The sequence below is a fragment of the Somniosus microcephalus genome, chromosome 4 (genome assembly GCF_052327205.1).
Source record: "Somniosus microcephalus isolate GS21.2 chromosome 4, FLI_Smic_1.0, whole genome shotgun sequence".
Taxonomy (NCBI): Eukaryota; Metazoa; Chordata; class Chondrichthyes; order Squaliformes; family Somniosidae; genus Somniosus; species Somniosus microcephalus.
The window spans coordinates 892,001-908,596 of NC_140990.1; the positions used below are offsets into that span (position 1 = coordinate 892,001).

At 49.1% G+C, this 16,596-nt stretch overlaps 2 protein-coding genes and 1 pseudogene across 5 annotated transcripts in view; 1 reads left to right on the forward strand and 2 right to left on the reverse strand.

The window, feature by feature from the left end:
- Positions 1-15,896, reverse strand: part of LOC147117944 (uncharacterized) — a 50,654-nt pseudogene extending 34,758 nt beyond the window's left edge. The window contains exon 1 of the transcript XR_015077808.1: positions 15,824-15,896. The product of XR_015077808.1 is annotated as an uncharacterized LOC147117944 (transcript). The remainder of the gene's footprint in view (positions 1-15,823) is intronic.
- Positions 1-16,596, forward strand: part of LOC147117945 (uncharacterized) — a 61,537-nt gene that overhangs the window by 29,623 nt on the left and 15,318 nt on the right. For 2 of the 3 annotated variants that reach the window (XM_085984268.1, XM_085984270.1), the window contains exon 1: positions 15,885-15,999. The exons of the other annotated variant lie outside the window; for it this stretch is intronic. The gene's annotated coding sequence lies outside the window, so the exon portion shown is untranslated. Of the gene's footprint in view, positions 1-15,884; positions 16,000-16,596 lie in introns of those variants that run through there. 3 annotated transcript variants of the gene reach the window in all.
- On the reverse strand, positions 1,653-15,900 carry LOC147117947 (uncharacterized). The gene is made up of 2 exons (XM_085984276.1): positions 15,824-15,900; positions 1,653-2,964 (listed from the first exon to the last, which is right to left on the reverse strand). Exon 2 carries the CDS (start codon positions 2,862-2,864, stop codon positions 1,995-1,997), a length of 870 nt encoding a protein of 289 aa, XP_085840402.1. The 5' UTR covers positions 2,865-2,964; positions 15,824-15,900; the 3' UTR covers positions 1,653-1,994.

The window sequence follows — 16,596 nt, forward strand, 5'->3', positions numbered from 1 at the left end:
TCACTGAATGGTGTAATAAAGACAATAATCTCACGACAGGAAACTTTGTGCTATCCGGAGGTGAGCTATCCGGCAATCTGGAGCCACCGGCAAAAATCAGCAGCCGTTTTTTATTCTTTTTGTTTGTTTTTTTTTGCTTTGTTTGAACAGTCAAGCTGTGCAAGGTCTGTAGCTATAGCAACAGCTTCAGCTACAGAGCTTTAGGGCCACACCCGAGTGTTTAGAAGCTGTTGCTAAGCAACAGTGTTTGTTGTCAAATACGGAGATAAGAATCTCCGTATCTCTCAACATTAACTCTGGAGAGTACGGCACTTTTTAGGCAACGGCAGCAGCTCGGTCCCGTGGGTGCCGGATAGCGCACAGTTTTCTGTAGTAAGCTTTTTCTAAGTTGATAACCTAGCCGGACGTGGAAACCATAAGAGGCCTAAGAGGATGTAAGTTCTGTTCTGGCAGGAAAGTAAAACAGGCCTCGAGAGGCAGGAAAGGAGGACAATGAGTCAGAAGTCCAATGTTGATGAGACCCCATTTGGCATAAACAAAGGTCATAGGTGCAACGACAGCTTGAGGGAGAACGGACATATACTTTTCAGGTAATAAAGGCGGTACTTTAATGTAACGCGGCATAGGCAACCAATCAGTGAAGATGCATGCGGGCCAAGGTCCAATCAGGTGGCAGGAATAAATTGTGCATGAGCTGGTCATGTGTGTTGTAATGTATAAAAATGTAACGTATGCTGCACCAATTTGGAAAGGTCTGGCTAAGACCGAGCAGACTGCTTCCCCACCGGTGCAATAAAGACATAGAAACATAGAAGATAGAAGCAGGAGTCGGCCATTCGGCCCCTCGAGCCTGCTCCGCCATTCAATGAGATCATGGCTGATCATCCAAACTCAGTACCCCGTCCCTGCCTTCTCCCCATACCCCTTGATCCCTTTAGCCTTAAGAAATATATCCAACTCCTACTTGAATATATTTAATGAATTGGTCTCCATTGCCTTCTGTGGTAGAGAATTCCACAGGTTCACCACTCCCTGGGTGAAGAAATTCCTCCTCATCTCAGTCCTAAATTCAGTTGTGCAGGGTACTGGTGAGGCCACACCTGGAATACTGCGTGCAGTTTTGGTTTCCATATTTAAGAAAAGATATACTTGCTCTCGAGGCAGTTCAGAGAAGGTTCACTCGGTTGATTCCGGAGATGAGGGGGTTGACTTATGAGGAAACGTCGAGTAGGTTGGGCCTCTACTCATTGGAGTTCAGAAGAATGAGAGGCGATCTTATCGAAACATATAAGATTGTGAGGGGGGCTTGATCGGGTGGATGCGGTGAGGATGTTTCCACTGATGGGTGAGACTAGAACTAGGGGGCATAATCTTAGAATAAGGGGCTGCCCTTTCAAAACAGAGATGAGGAGAAACTTCTTCACTGAGAGGGTAGTAAATCTATGGAATTTGCTACCCCGGAGAGCTGTGGAAGCTGCGATATTAAATAAATTTAAAACGGAGATAGACAGTTTCCTAGCTGATAAGGGAATTAGGGGTTACGGGCAGGGAAGTGGACGTGAGTCTAGGTTCGGATCAGCCATGATCCTATTGAATGGCGGAGCAGGCCCGAGGGGCCGTATGGCCTACTCCTGCTCCTGCTTCTTATGTTCTAAATGGCTTACCCCTTATCCTGTGACCCCTGGTTCTGGACTCCCCGACCATCAGGAACATCCTTCCTGCATCTAGTCTGTCTAGTCCTGTTAGAATTTTATAAGTTTCAATGAGATCCCCTCTCATTCTTCTAAACTCCAGCAAGTATAAGCCCAATCGACCCAATCTCCTCTTATACGTTATTCCTGCCATCCCAGGTATCAGCCTGGTGAATCTTCGCTGCAGGCAACTTGACTATCGATCTAAAACCTTGTGTTGAGTGTTGGTTTAAAACACTCCACAACAGAATGGATATGGTTCAGTCCTGGGTGCGATTTAACGGCAGAATCGGGTCAGCGCCGTTAGCGGTGCACCCGCTGGTGCGTCTGCAGGTGGGAGGAGCGCGTGAATCTCTTCCCGCACAGGGGGCAGGTGAACGGCCTCTCCCCAGTTTGCACTCGCTGGTGGGCGAGCAGATCGGATGAGCGGGTGAATCCCTTCCCGCACACAGGGCAGGTGAACGGCCTCTCCCCGCTGTGAATCCGCTGGTGCTTCAGCAGGTCGGACGAATTGGTGAACCCCTTCCCGCACAGAGAGCAGGAGAATGGCCTCTCCCCGGTGTGAATGCGCCTGTGCGTCAGCAGGTTGGAGGAGTCTGTGAACCCCTTCCCGCAGTGAGAGCAGGTGAACGGTCTCTCCCCGGTGTGGACTCGTTGGTGCGTCAGCAGGTGGGAGGACTGAGTGAAGCCCTTCCCGCATGCGGAGCAGGTGAACGGCCTCTCCCCGGTGTGAACTCGCTGGTGCGTCAGCAGGTGGGAGGAATTGATGAACCCCTTCCCGCAGTCGGAGCAGGTGAACGGCCTCTCCCCGGTGTGAACCCGCTGGTGTCTCAGCAGGTGATACGAACTGGTGAACGCCTTCTCGCAAAGGGAGCAGGTGAACGGCCTCTCCCCGGTATGAGTGCGCTGGTGTTTCAGCAGGTGGGATGACCGAGTGAATCCCTTCGCGCACACCGGGCAGGTGAACGGCCTCTCCCCGGTGTGAAGGCGTCGATGTGTTTCCAGCTGTGGGCGCTTGCCAAATCCCTTCCCGCAGTCCCCACATTTCCAGGGTCGTTCCCTCGCGTGGATGCACCTGTGCCTCCCCAGACTGGACGACCGGCTGAAGCTGCATCCACACACGGAGCACGTGTACGGTTTGTCCGCGCTGCGATTGATGCTCTCTCCCTCCATTTGCAAAGGCTGACGATATTCAGGTTCCCTGATGAATCGAGCGACTGTCAGATCTTGAGCCGATGTTTGGTTTCAAGTTCTCCCTTCTGCTTCTAACACTCTGTAAAACGAGTTTAGAGCAAAGGGTAAGCGGCAGTAGGAGGAAAATGAGCAAAGAAAAATCTCAAAGGGCCTGAAAAATGCTTCCTATAGACACACGCACGGGCAGAGGACACTCTTACTGCCTCAAAGGCCCGGTGGGCAGGAATTTAATAAATCTTTATTGTTTGCTAATTTGCTTTATTTAAAACACTGAGTGTCAGCCAGTGGCTCAGTGGGCCGCACACGCGCATCCGAGTCAGGAGGCTGAGGGTTCAAGTCCCACTCCAGAGACTTGAGCACAAAAATCCAGGCTGACACTCCAGTGCAGTGCTGAGGGAGTAAAGCACTGTCGGCGGTGCCGTCTTTCGGATGAGACCTTAAAACCGAGATTCTGTCTGCTCTCTCTGGTGGACGTAAAAGATCCCATGGCCACTATTTCGAAGATGAGCAGGGGAGAGTTCTGACCAATATTTATCCCTCAATCAACATCACTAAAAGACAGATTATCTGGTCATTATCACATTGCTGTTTGTGGGAGCTTGCTGTGCGCAAATTGGCTGTCGCGTTTCCCACGTTACAACAGTGACTACACTTCAAAAAGTACTTCATTGGCTGTAAGGCACTTTGAGATGTGGTGAAAGGCGCTGTAGAAATGCATGTTCTTACGCTGGACTGGGAATGAGGACGAGGCGGTTCCCTTAATTGCCCGCCGCAATGGTCACGTGGGCTAGCAGGTGGCGCACGTCGTCAGCAATCCCCAACCAATAGCGAGAGAGAGTGAGTGGCGGGCGCTCGGAGGACCGAACCAGCGGCGGGTCCTCCAACCAATGGCGGCACTGCCCCATTGTCTGAAGTCTCCGTGACGTTTTGCCCTGTGCTGATTGAGTTGGTGCAAAGAGCTGGGGAGGGGGGGTGGTGATGGCAAATCAGAAAATAACACAGCACAAGAGGAGGCCATTCGGCCCGTCCTGCCTGTGCTGGCTCTTTGCAAAAAGAAACTCCAGTATGATTTGGACAGGTTGGGCAGAAGCATGGCAGATGCAGTATACTGTGGATAAATGCGAGGTTATCCACTTTGGTGGCAAAAACAGGAAGGCAGATTATTATTTGAACGGCAATAGATTGGGAGAAGGGGAAGTGCAAAGAGACCTGGGTGTCCTTGTGCACTAGTCGCTGAAGGTAAGCATGCAGGTGCAGCAGGCGGTTAAGAAGGCAAATGGTATGTTGGCCTTCGTAGTGAGAGGGTTTGAGTACAGGAACAAGGATGTCTTGCTGCAGTTGTACAGGGCCTTGGTTAGACCACACCTCGAGTATTGTGTGCAGTTTTGGTCGCCTTATCTGAGGAAGGATGTTCTTGCCATGGAGGGAGTGCAGCGAAGATTCACCAGACGAATACCTGGGATGGCAGGAATGACGTATGAGGAGAGATTGGGCCGATTGGGCTTGCACTCGCTGGAGTTTAGAAGAATGAGAGGGGATCTCATTGAAACTTATAAAATTCTAACAGGACTGGACAGACTGGATGCAGGAAGGATGTTCCCGATGGCCGGGGAGTCCAGAACCAGGGGTCACAGTCTAAGGATAAGGGGTAAGCCATTTAGGACAGAGATGAGGAGGAATTTCTTCACCCAGAGTGGTGAACCTGTGGAATTCTCTACTACAGAAGGCAGTTGAGGCCAATTCATTAAATATATTCAAGAAGGAGTTGGATATATTTCTTAAGGCTAAAGGGATCAAGGGATATGGGGAGAAGGCAGGGACAGGGTACTGAAATTGGATGATCAGCCATGATCTCATTGAATGGCGGAGCAGGCTCGAGGGGCCGAATGGCCTCCTCCTGCTCCTAGCTTCTCTGTTTCTAAAAAGCTAGCCAATTCCTCCCACTCCCCATATTCCCTTCCAATATTTTCAAGTCCTGGGGGCCAATATTTATCTGTCGATCAACATCACGAAAATCAGATTATCTGGTCAGTGTCACATGGCTGTCTGAGGGAGCTTGCTGTGCGCAAATTGGCTGCCGCGTTTCCTACCTTGCAACAGTGACTACACTTCAAAAAGTACTTCATTGGCTGTAAAGCGCTTTGGGACGTCCTGAGGTCGTGAAAGGCGCTATAGAAATGCAAGTCTTTCATTCTTTCCATTGAATCTGCTTCCACTGCCTTTTCAGGCAATGCATTCCAGGCCACAACAACCCCCTTTAACCTTCTCTGCTCTAAGGGTAACAGCCTCACTTTCTCCAGTCTATCCACGCCATTGAAGTCTCTCATCTGCCAGTACCTGCACCCTCTCCAAGGCCTTGACATCCTTCCTAAAGTGTGGTGTCATAGAGTTATACAGCAAAAAGGCCCTTCGGCCCATCGTGTCCACGCCGGCCATCAAGCCCTGTCTATTCTAATCCCATTTTCCAGCACTTGGTCCGTAGCCTTGTATGCTATGGCGGTTCAAGTGCTCATCTAAATGCTTCTTGAATGTTGTGAGGGTTCCTGCCTCTACCACCCTTTCAGGCAGTGAGTTCCAGATTCCAACCACCCTCTGGGTGAAAAAGTTCTTCCTCAAATCCCCTCTAAACCTCCTGCCCCTTGCCTTCAAACTACGCCCCCTGGTTATTGACCCCTCTCCTAAGGGGAAAAGTTCCTTTCTATCTACGCCCCTCATAATTTTGTACACCTCAATCAGGTCCCCCCCCCCCTCAGCCTTCTCTGCTCTAAGGAAAACAACCCCAGCCTGTCCAGTTTCTCTTCATAGCTGACGCACTCCAGCCCAGGTAACATCCTGGTGAATCTCCTCTGCACCCTCTCCAAAGCAATCACATCCTTCCTATAGTGTGGCGACCAGAACAGCACACAGTATTCCAGCTGTGGCCTAACTAGCATTTTGTACAGCTCCATCATAACCTCCCCGCTCTTATATTCTGAAGTGGATTTTTAGAAATCATACTTAGTAGAAGCATAGCATTATGGGTAAGAATAAGTAGTCAAGGTATTTCTGCCTGACAACAGCAGGTTAAATGCATATAAACTTTGCACACAGCTCAGCACGTAACCACAAAAAGGGACAAAGATAGGAAAAGCAGAAGGAGACGTACTGAGACAACTCGCTTGACAAACTAGCCGTTGGGAGATTAGGGAAGTCACCAGGTGGGCAACTGACGGTTCAACCGCCACCTAGACTGTTAGGAGAATGTGGCACGAAATAACTTGAATAACAAGTGACGCGAAAACATGTGATGTCACGCGAAAGTATGAATCATTGTGGTTTTAAGACATAAATACGGAAAGCTGTAAGTATTCGGGGAGTCAGCCAGGAACAAGTTGCAGGAACTCTAAGCTGTACTCCCTGATCAGCCCTTAGGTACCTCCGCGGACTGTTTGTATCGTACTGTTGAATAATTTTGTGTTTTCAATAAACTGCTTGGCTATTTTACCATTTACAGACTAGTGTGCGGATTTAATAAATTTTATTTCGCCACAACATATTCTATGCCTCGGCTAATGAAAGCAAGTATCCCATGTGCCTTTTTAACCACCTGATCTATCTGTCTTGCTGCCTTCAAGGATCTATGTACATGCACACCATCTATGTACATCCCTCTGATCCTGTGTCATTCCTAGGGTCCTACCATTCATTGGTGACGAATTGAACACAATACTCCAGCCGAGGCCTAACCAGTGTTTTATAAAGGCTTAACATAACGTCCTTGCTTTTATACTCTATTCCTCTATCTGTAAAGCCAAGGATCCCATATGCTTTTATAGAGCGGGCGGGGGGTGAGGGGGAGTTCTCCCTGGTGTCCTGGGGCCAATATTTATCCCTCAATCAACATCGCTAAAAAAAAACAGATGATCCAGTCATTATCACATTGCTTTTTGCGGGAGCTTGCTGTGCGCAGATTGGATGCCGCGTTTCCTAAATTACAACAGTGGCTACACTTCAAAAAGTGCTGCATTGGCTGTAAAGCGCTTTGGGACGTCCGGTGGTCGTGAAAGGCGCTATAGAAATGCAGGTTGTTCTTTCCGCGACTGCGCAGCGCTCCCTCGGTGCTCCCGTCCCTGGAGTGGTGACTCGACAATAGCGCATTGATGATTATAATGAACCGCCGCATTTCTCGAGCTTTTTCTGCCTCTTTTTTCCATGAATTGGAGAATAAGCTTTTTAAAGCAAAGAATATTCACAAGTTTGGGGGCGGGGGGGAGGCGGGAGAAAGACACCTAAACGAACCTCAGCTAATATATGCATTGAAATTGAAATGGACTATAATGTGGAGAAGTGTGAAGTTATCCACTTTGGTAGGAAAAACTAAAAAAAAAAAGCAGAGTATTTTTGAAATGGTGAGTGATTGGGGAAATGCTGGTGTTCAGAGGGACCTGGGTGTCCTTGTACACGAATCACTGACAGTTAACATGCAGGTACAGCAAGCAATTCGGAAAGCAAATGGTATGTTGGCCTTTATTACAAGGGGATTTGAGTATAAGAGTAAAGACGTCTTACTGCAATTATATAGGGCCCTGGTGAGACCACACCTGGAGTATTGTGTACAGTTTTACATAGAAACATAGAAGATAGGAGCAGGAGTAGGCCATTCGGCCCCTCGAGCCTGCTCCGCCATTCAATGCGATCATGGCTGATCATCCAAATTCAGTACCCTGTCCCTGCCTTCTCCCCATATCCCTTGATCCCCTTAGCCTTAAGAAATATATCTAACTCCTTCTTGAATATATTTAATGAATTGGCCTCAACTGTCTTCTGTGGTAGAGAATTCCACAGGTTCACCACTCTCTGGGTGAAGAAATTCCTCCTCATCTCTGTCCTAAATGGCTTACCTCTTATCCTTAGACTGTGACCCCTGGTTCTGGACTCCCCGGCCATCGGGAACATCCTTCCTGCATCTAGTCTGTCTAGTCCTGTTAGAATTTTATAAGTTTCAATGAGATCCCCTCTCATTCTTCTAAACTCTAGCAAATATAAGCCTAATCGATCCAATCTCTCTTCATACGTCATTCCTGCCATCCCAGGTATCGGTCTGGTGAATCTTCGCTGCACTCCCTCCATGGCAAGAACATCCTTCCTCAGATAAGGTGACCAAAACTGCACACAAGGTCTCCTTACCTAAGGAAGGATATACTTGCCATAGAGGGAGTGCAACGAAGGTTCACCAGACTGGTTCCTGGGATGGGGGGATTGTCCTGTGAGGAGAGATTGAGTAGACTGGGCCTATAGTGTCAGCTATGGCTCAGTTGGTAGCCCATTCGCCTGAATCAGAAGGTTAGGACATAGAAAAAAAATAGGAGCAGGAGTAGGCCATTCGGCCCTTCGAGCCTGCTCCGCCATTCAATATGATCATGGCTGATCCTCTATCTCAATAATATATTGCCGCTCTCTCCCCATAACCCTTGATGCCTTTTGTGGTATGTTGGCCTTCGTAGCAAGAGGATTCGAGTACAGGAACAAGGATGTCTTGCTGCAGTTGTACAGGGACTTGGTGAGACCACACCTTGAGTATTGTGTGCAGTTTTGGTCGCCTTATCTGAGGAAGGATGTTCTTGCCATGGAGGGAGTGCAGCGAAGATTCACCAGGCTGATACCCGGGATGGCAGGAATGACATATGAGGAGAGATTGGGTCGATTGGGCTTATACTCGCTGGAGTTTAGAAGAATGAGAGGGGATCTCATTGAAACTTATAAAATTCTAACAGGACTAGATGCAGGAAGGATGTTCCCGATGGCGGGGGAGTCCAGAACCAGGGGTCACAGTCTAAGGATAAGGGGTAAGCCATTTAGGACAGAGATGAGGAGGAATTTCTTCACCCAGAGAGTGGTGAACCTGTGGAATTCTCTACCACAGAAGGCAGTGGAGGCCAATTCATTAAATATATTCAAGAAGGAGTTAGATATATTTCTTCAGGCTAAAGGGATCAAGGGATATGGGGAGAAGGCAGGGACAGGGTACTGAACTTGGATGATCTGCTATGATCGCATTGAATGGCGGAGCAGGCTCGAGGGGCCGAATGGCCTACTCCTGCTCCTATCTTCTATGTTTCTATGTGTCTCGAAATCTATCTGTCTCCTTCTTAAATATATGCAGTGACTCGGCCTCCACAGCCTTCTGGGGCAGAGAATTCCACAGGTTCACCACCCTCTGAGTGAAGAAATTTCTCCTCATCTCAGTCCTAAATGTCCTACCCCGTATCCTGAGACTGTGACCCCTCGTTCTAGGCCCCCCAGCCAGGGGAAACATCCTCCCTGCATCCAGCCTGTCTAGCCCTGTCAGAATTTTATACATTTCAATGAGCTCCCCTCTCATTCTTCTAAACTCTAGTGAATACAGGCCTAGTCGACCCAATCTCTCCTCATACGACAGTCCTGCCATCCCAGGAATCGGTCTGGTGAACCTTCGCTGCACTCCCTCTATGGCAAGTATATCCTTTCTTAGGTAAGGAGACCAAAACTGCACACAGTACTCCAGGTGTGGTCTCACCAAGGCCCTGTATAACTGTAGTAAGACATCCTTGCTCCTGTACTCAAATCCTCTTGCAATGAAGGCCAACATACCATTTGCCTTCCTAACTGCTTGCTGCACCTGCATGTTTGCTTTCAGTGACTGGTGTACAAGGACACCCAGGTCCCTCTGTACATCAACGTTTCCCAATCTATCACTATTTAAATAATACTGTGAGAACGGAGGTTCCTACCAAATTACTGAGATCGACTCAAGTAATTAATTTAACAAACTTTAATGGAAACAAACAATAAACGTTGGAACTATCGATTACAGGTCTACACTCTCTGAATTCTCCACGAGGACTGAAGGGGCAAGTCCCCTCGCTGACGTCATGACGTCGGCACGTTCTTCCCGCCGTTGGGGGAATCACGTGACAGCGGCATGACGTCATCACGCTGAATCACCGCTGTAAAGATAAACCGACATGGTACAATCAAACAGTGTGCTTAAAGGCACAGGTACAGGCTGTGATTACATTACTGTTAAAGGAATTATATACAAACGTTCTGAGTCCCCTGGTGGCTCTGCCACAACTCTGCCTTTCTGTTTTTCCTACTGGAGGTGGATAACTTCACATTTATCCACATTATACTGTGTCTGCCGTGTATTTGCCCACTCACTCAACTTGTCTAAATCGCCTTGAAGCCTCTTTGCATCCTCCTCACAATCATGATGGATCATGGCTGATCATCGACCTCAACTCCACTTTTCTGCCTGTTCTCCGTTACCCCAGACACTCCTGTAGTTCAAACATCTATCTATCTCCTGCCTTGAATATATTCAATGACCCAGCCTCCACAGCTCTCGGGTAGAGAATTCCAAAGATTCACCACCCTCTGAGTGAAGAAATTTCTCCTCATCTCAGTCCTAAATGGCCGACCCCTTATTCTGTAACTATGCCCCCTAGTTCCAGATTCCCCCACGAGGGGAATCCTCTCAGCATCTACCCTGTCGAGCCCCATCAGAATCTTATGTTTCAATAAGATCACCCCTCATTCTTCTAAACTCCAATGAGTATCGGCCCAACCTGCTCAACCTTTCCTCATAAGACAACCCTTTCATCCCAGGAATCAACCTCGTGAACCTTCTCTGAACTGCCTCCAATGCAAGTATATCCTTCCTTAAATATGGAGACCAAAACTGTACGCAGTACTCCAGGTGTGGTCTCACCAACGCCCTGTACAGTTGTAGCAAGACTTCCCTACTTTTATACTCCACCCCCCGGCAATAAAGGCCAACATTCCATTTGCCTTCCTAATTACTTGCTGTACCTTCATGCTAACTTTTTGTGTTTCATGTACGAGGACACCCAGATCCCTCTGTACCGCAGCGTTCTGTCGTCTCTCTCCATTTAAATATTTTGCTTTCCTATTCTTCCTACCAGTGGATAACCTCACATTTTCCCACATTATACCCCATCTGGCAAATTTTTGCCCACTCACTTAACCGATCTATAGAAACATAGAAGATAGGAGCAGGAGTAGGTCATTCGGCCCCTCGAGCCTGCTCCGCCATTCAATCAGATCATGGCTGATCATCCAAATTCAGTACCCTGTCCCTGCCTTCTCCCCATATCCCTTGATCCCTTTAGCCTTAAGAAATATAGCTAACTCCTTCTTGAATATATTTAATATAAGTTGGCCTCAACTGCCTTCTGTGGTAGAGAATTCCACAGGTTCACCACTCTCTGGGTGAAGAAATTCCTCCTCATTTCTGTCCTAAATGGCTTACCCCTTATCCTTAGGCTGTGACCCCTGGTTCTGGACTCCCCCGCCATCGGGAACATCCTGCATCTAGTCTGTCTAGTCCTGTTAGAATTTTAAAAGTTTCAATGAGATCCCCTCTCATTCTTCTAAACTCCAGCAAATACAAGCCCAATCGACACAATCTCTCCTCATACGTCATTCCTGCCATCCCAGGTATCAGCCTGGTGAATCTTCGCTGCACTCCCTCCATGGCAAGAACATCCTTCCTCAGATAAGGCGACCAAAACTGCACACAATACTCAAGATGTGGTCTCACCAAGGCCCTGTACAACTGCAGCAAGACATCCTTGTTCCTGTACTCGAATCCTCTCGCTACGAAGGCCAACATACCATTTGCCAGACAAAAAGCTGGGAACTATAGACCAGTTAGCCTAACATCTGTGGTTGGCAAAATGTTGGAGTCCATTATTAAGGAAACAGTAACAGAGCATTTGGATAAACATAATTTAATAGGACAGAGTCAGCATGGTTTTATGAAGGGGAAGTCATGTTTGACAAATTTGCTCGAATTCTTTGAGGATGTAACATACAGGGTGGATAAAGGGGAACCAGTGGATGTAGTGTATTTGGACTTCCAAAAGGCATTTGACAAGGTTCCACACAAAAGATTACTGATCAAGATAAGAAATCACGGGATTGGGGGTAATATACTGGCATGGGTGGAAGATTGGCTATCTAACAGAAAACAAAGAGTTGGGATAAATGGTTCATTCTCGGGCTGGCAATCAGTAACTAGTGGTGTTCCGCAGGGGTCAGTGCTGGGACCCCAACTCTTTACAATCTATATTAACGATTTGGAGGAAGGGACCGAGTGCAACATATCCAAGTTTGCCGATGATACAAAGATGGGAGGGAAAGCAGTGAGTGAGGAGGACATAAAAAACCTGCAAAAGGACATAGACAGGCTAAGTGAGTGGGCAGAGATTTGGCAGATGCAATATAATGTTGGAAAGTGTGAGGTTATGCACTTTGGCAGAAAAAATCAAAGAGCAAGTTATTATCTAAATGGAGAGAAACTGCAAAGTGCTACAGTACAAAGGGATCTGGGGGTCCTGGTGCATGAAACACAAAAAGTTAGTATGCAGGTGCAGCAGGTGATCAGGAAGGCCAATGGAATCTTGGCTTTTATTGCAAGGGGGATGGAGTATAAAAACAGGGAAGTCTTGCTGCAGTTATACAGGGTATTGGTGAGGCCACACCTGGAATACTGCGTGCAGTTTTGGTTTCCATATTTAAGAAAAGATATACTTGCTCTCGAGGCGGTTCATAGAAGGTTCACTCGGTTGATTTCGGAGATGAGGGGGTTGACGTATGAGGAAAGGTTGAGTAGGTTGGGACTCTACTCATTGGAGTTCAGAAGAATGAGAGGCGATCTTATCGAAACATATAAGATTGTGAGGGGGCTTGATCGGGTGGATGCGGGGAGGATGTTTCCACTGATGGGTGAGACTAGAACTAGGGGGCATAATCTAAGAATAAGGGGCTGCCCTTTCAAAACTGAGATGAGGAGAAACTTCTTCACTCAGAGGGTAGTAAATCTATGGAATTTGCTACCCCAGAGAGCTGCGGAAGCTGCAACATTAAATAAATTTAAAATGGAGATAGACAGTTTCCTAGCAGGTAAGGGAATTAGGGGTTACGGGGAGAGGGCAGGGAAGTGGACGTGAGTCTAGGTTCGGATCAGTCATGATCCTATTGAATGGCGGAGCAGGCCCGAGGGGCCGTATGGCCTACTCCTGCTCCTACTTCTTATGTTCTTATGTAACTGCCTGCTGCACCTGCATGCTTACCTTCAGCGACTGGTGCACAAGGACACCCAGGTCTCATTGCACTTCCCCTTCTCCCAATATATTGCCATTCAGATAATAATCTGCCTTCCTGTTTTTGCCACCAAAGTGGATAACCTCGCATTTATCCACATTATACTGCATCTGCCATGCATCTGCCCAATCACCCAACCTGTCCAAATCCCTTTGCAGATTCTTTCTGTCCTCCTCACAACTTGCTTTCCCACCTATCTTTGTATCATCAGCAAACTTGGCTACATTACACTCGGTCCCTTCATCCAAGTCATTAATATAGATTGTAAATAGTTGAGGCCCCAGCACTGATCCCTGTGGCACTCCACTAGTTACTGTTTGCCAACCTGAAAATGACTCATTTATCCCGACTCTCTGTTTTCTGTCAGTTAACCAATCCTTTATCCATGCTAGTATATTACCCCTAACACCGTGAGCTCTTATCTTGTGCAGTAACCTTTTATGTGGCACCTTATCGAATGCTTTTTGGAAATCCAAATACAAGGGTAAGGGAACCAAAGCAAGGGCTCCTTGGATGACGAGGGCGATAGAGAAGATGATGAAGCAAAATAAGTGGGTGTATGATGAATGTCAGGTGAATTCTTCAAGGGAGAACCAGACCAAATACAATAAGTTGAGAGGGGATGTGAAGATGAAAATAAGATTGGCAAAGAGAGAATGTGAGAGTAGAATGGCGGTTAACATAAAAGGGAACCCAAAAATCTTCTACCGGCATGTAAACAGTAAGCGGGTAGTAAGAGGCGGGGTGGGGCCTATTAGAGACAAAGAAGGTGATATATGCTTAGAGGCGCAGGGCAAGGCTGGAATACTCAATGAGTACTTTGTATCGGTGTTTACTAAGGAGGTGGATGCTGACAAAATATCGGTAGAAGCAATGGAAGGGGTGAAAATTGATGGGCAGGATGTACTAGAAAGGCTGGGTATGCTCAGAGTGGACAAGTCGCCTGGTCCAGATGGCTTGCATCCCAAGTTGCTCAGGGAATTGAGGGAGGAGATAGCGGAAGGGCTTGCCATAATTTTCCAATCTTCCCTAGATGCGGGGGAGGTGCCTGTGGATTGGAAAGTGACAAATGTGACACCATTGTTCAAGAAAGGGTGTAAGGACAATCCTAGTAACTACAGGCCGGTCAGTTTAACATCAGTGGTGGGTAAAGTTTTAGAAACAATAATCAAGGAAAATATTAACGGGCATTTGGAGAGGTTTAAGCTAATTAAGGAGAGCCAACATGGGTTTGTAAATGGCAGATCGTGTTTGACTAATCTAATTGAATTTTTTGATGAAGTAACAGGGAGGATTGATGAAGGGAATGCAATGGATGTTGTCTACATGGGTTTTCGGAAGGTGTTTGACAAAGTACCACATAAAAGGCTGGTTAACGAAATTGAGGCTCATGGAATAGGTGGGTCAGTGGCAGCTTGGATAAGGAATTGGCTTAAGGACAGAAAACAGCGAGTTGTGGTAAATGGCTGTTTTTCAGACTGGAGGATGGCAGACAGTGGTGTTCCCCAAGGGTCAGTGCTGGGGCCACTGCTTTTTTTGACCTGGATATTGGAATACAGAGTAGAATTTCTAAATTTGCCGATGACACCAAACTTGGGGGTGTGGCAAAGTGAGGATGATACCAATCGACTGCAACAGGACATAGAAAGGCTAGCAGAGTGGGCAGACAGGTGGCAGATGGAATTTAATACAGAGAAGTGTGAGGTGATGCATTTTGGCAGAAGGAACAGGGAGAGGAATATACACTTAATGGCACAGTTTTAAAGAGTGTGCAGGGACAGAGAGACTTCCTCCATGGCAAGAACATCCTTCCTCAGATAAGGCAACCAAAACTGCACACAATACTCAACATGTGGTCTCACCAAGGCCCTGTACAACTGCAGCAAGACATCCTTGTTCCTGTACTCGAACCCTCTCGCTACAAAGGCCAACATACCATTTGCCTTCTTAACCGCCTGCTGCACCTGCATGCTTACCTTCAGCGACTGGTGCACAAGGACACCCAGGTCTCGTTGCACTTCCCCTTTTCCCAATCTATTGCCATTCAGATAATAATCTGCCTTCCTGTTTTTGCCACCAAAGTGCATAACCTCGCATTTATCCACATTATACTGCATCTACCATGCTTCTGTCCAGTTCTAATTTACTGCTCTAAGACGCTCCTCAAAAGCTACCTCTTTGACCCAGCTTTGGATATTATCCAAAGTCTCTCGACCTGGCTGGGCGCTGAATGTTGCAGCAATGCAAGTTGTTGTTGTTGGTGGTGTTGTTGTTGTATGAGGGACGTCACAATGCGTCCCGCGCCGATTGGTTGGAGGCTCCGCCCGCCCCGCGTGGTTGCGCTCTCCCTATTGGTCAGTGCTGACGTCAGTCACGGCCCCCCGCGGTGGCGCTCTCCCTATTGGTCAACGCCGACATCAATCACGGCCCCCGCGGTGGCGCTCTCCCTATTGGTCAGCGCTGACGTCGGCCACGGCCCCCGCGCTGGCGCTATCCCTATTGGTCAGCGCTGACGTCAGTCACGGCCCCCCCGCGGTGGCGCTCTCCCTATTGGGCAGCGCTGACGTCAGTCACGGTCCCCGCGGTGGTCAGGTGGTGCAGTTGGCTCCGCCCCCCCACCACCGCTCATCACGCCATCCCCACGTGACGGGCGCGGCGGCGTCCGCCGGGTGGGGGGCGGGGGAGAGAGAGAAGCTCGCGGTCCGACTCTCTCAAAAGCTCAGAAATAATCGTTTCATCCGCTTCGGCTGCAGCTTCAGAATCGCCGTCAAGTGAAATTTAGTCGATTCTACCTGATTTGGCTGGGCCCGCCGAACAGGAACGCGCGGGGCCGCATTCGCTCGCTCGGCCTATCCAACGGCGGCGGCTGATCGACGTGAGCGCCCAGCCAATCAGCGGAGCTCAAACCGGTCGGTCGTCCAATGGCGGCGCGGAGGGGGCGGGACCTGGGCTGGTGACGTAAGGGGAGGTGAGCCAATCAGCGGATCCCAAACCGGTCGGTCGCCCAATGGCCGCGCGGAGGGGGCGGCACCCGCACTGGTGACGTAGGGGGCGGGTCCCGGGCTGGTGACGTTTGGGGCGGCACCCGGACTGGTGACGTAAGGGGCTTGTGACGTAGGGGGAGGTGAGCCAATCAACGGAGCCCAAACAGGTCGGTCGTCCAATGGTGGCGTGGAGGGGGCGGGACCCGGGCTGGTGACCCGGACTGGTGACCCAGGGGGAGTGTCCCGGGCTGGTGACCCAGGGGTGGGAGTGACCCAGACTGGTGACCCAGGGGGGAGTGTCCCGGGCTGGTGACCCAGGGGTGGGAGTGACCCAGACTGGTGACCCAGGGGGGAGTGTCCCGGGCTGGTGACCCAGGGGGAGTGTCCCGGGCTGGTGACCCGGACTGGTGACCCAGGGAGGGAGTGACCCGGACTGGTGACCCAGGGGTGGGAGTGACCCGGGCTGGTGACCCGGGGGGGGAGTGACCCGGGCTGGTGACCCGGGGGGGGAGTGACCCGGACTGGTGACCCAGGGGGAGTGACCCAGGGGGCTGGTGTCCCAGGGGGGGAGTGACCCGGGC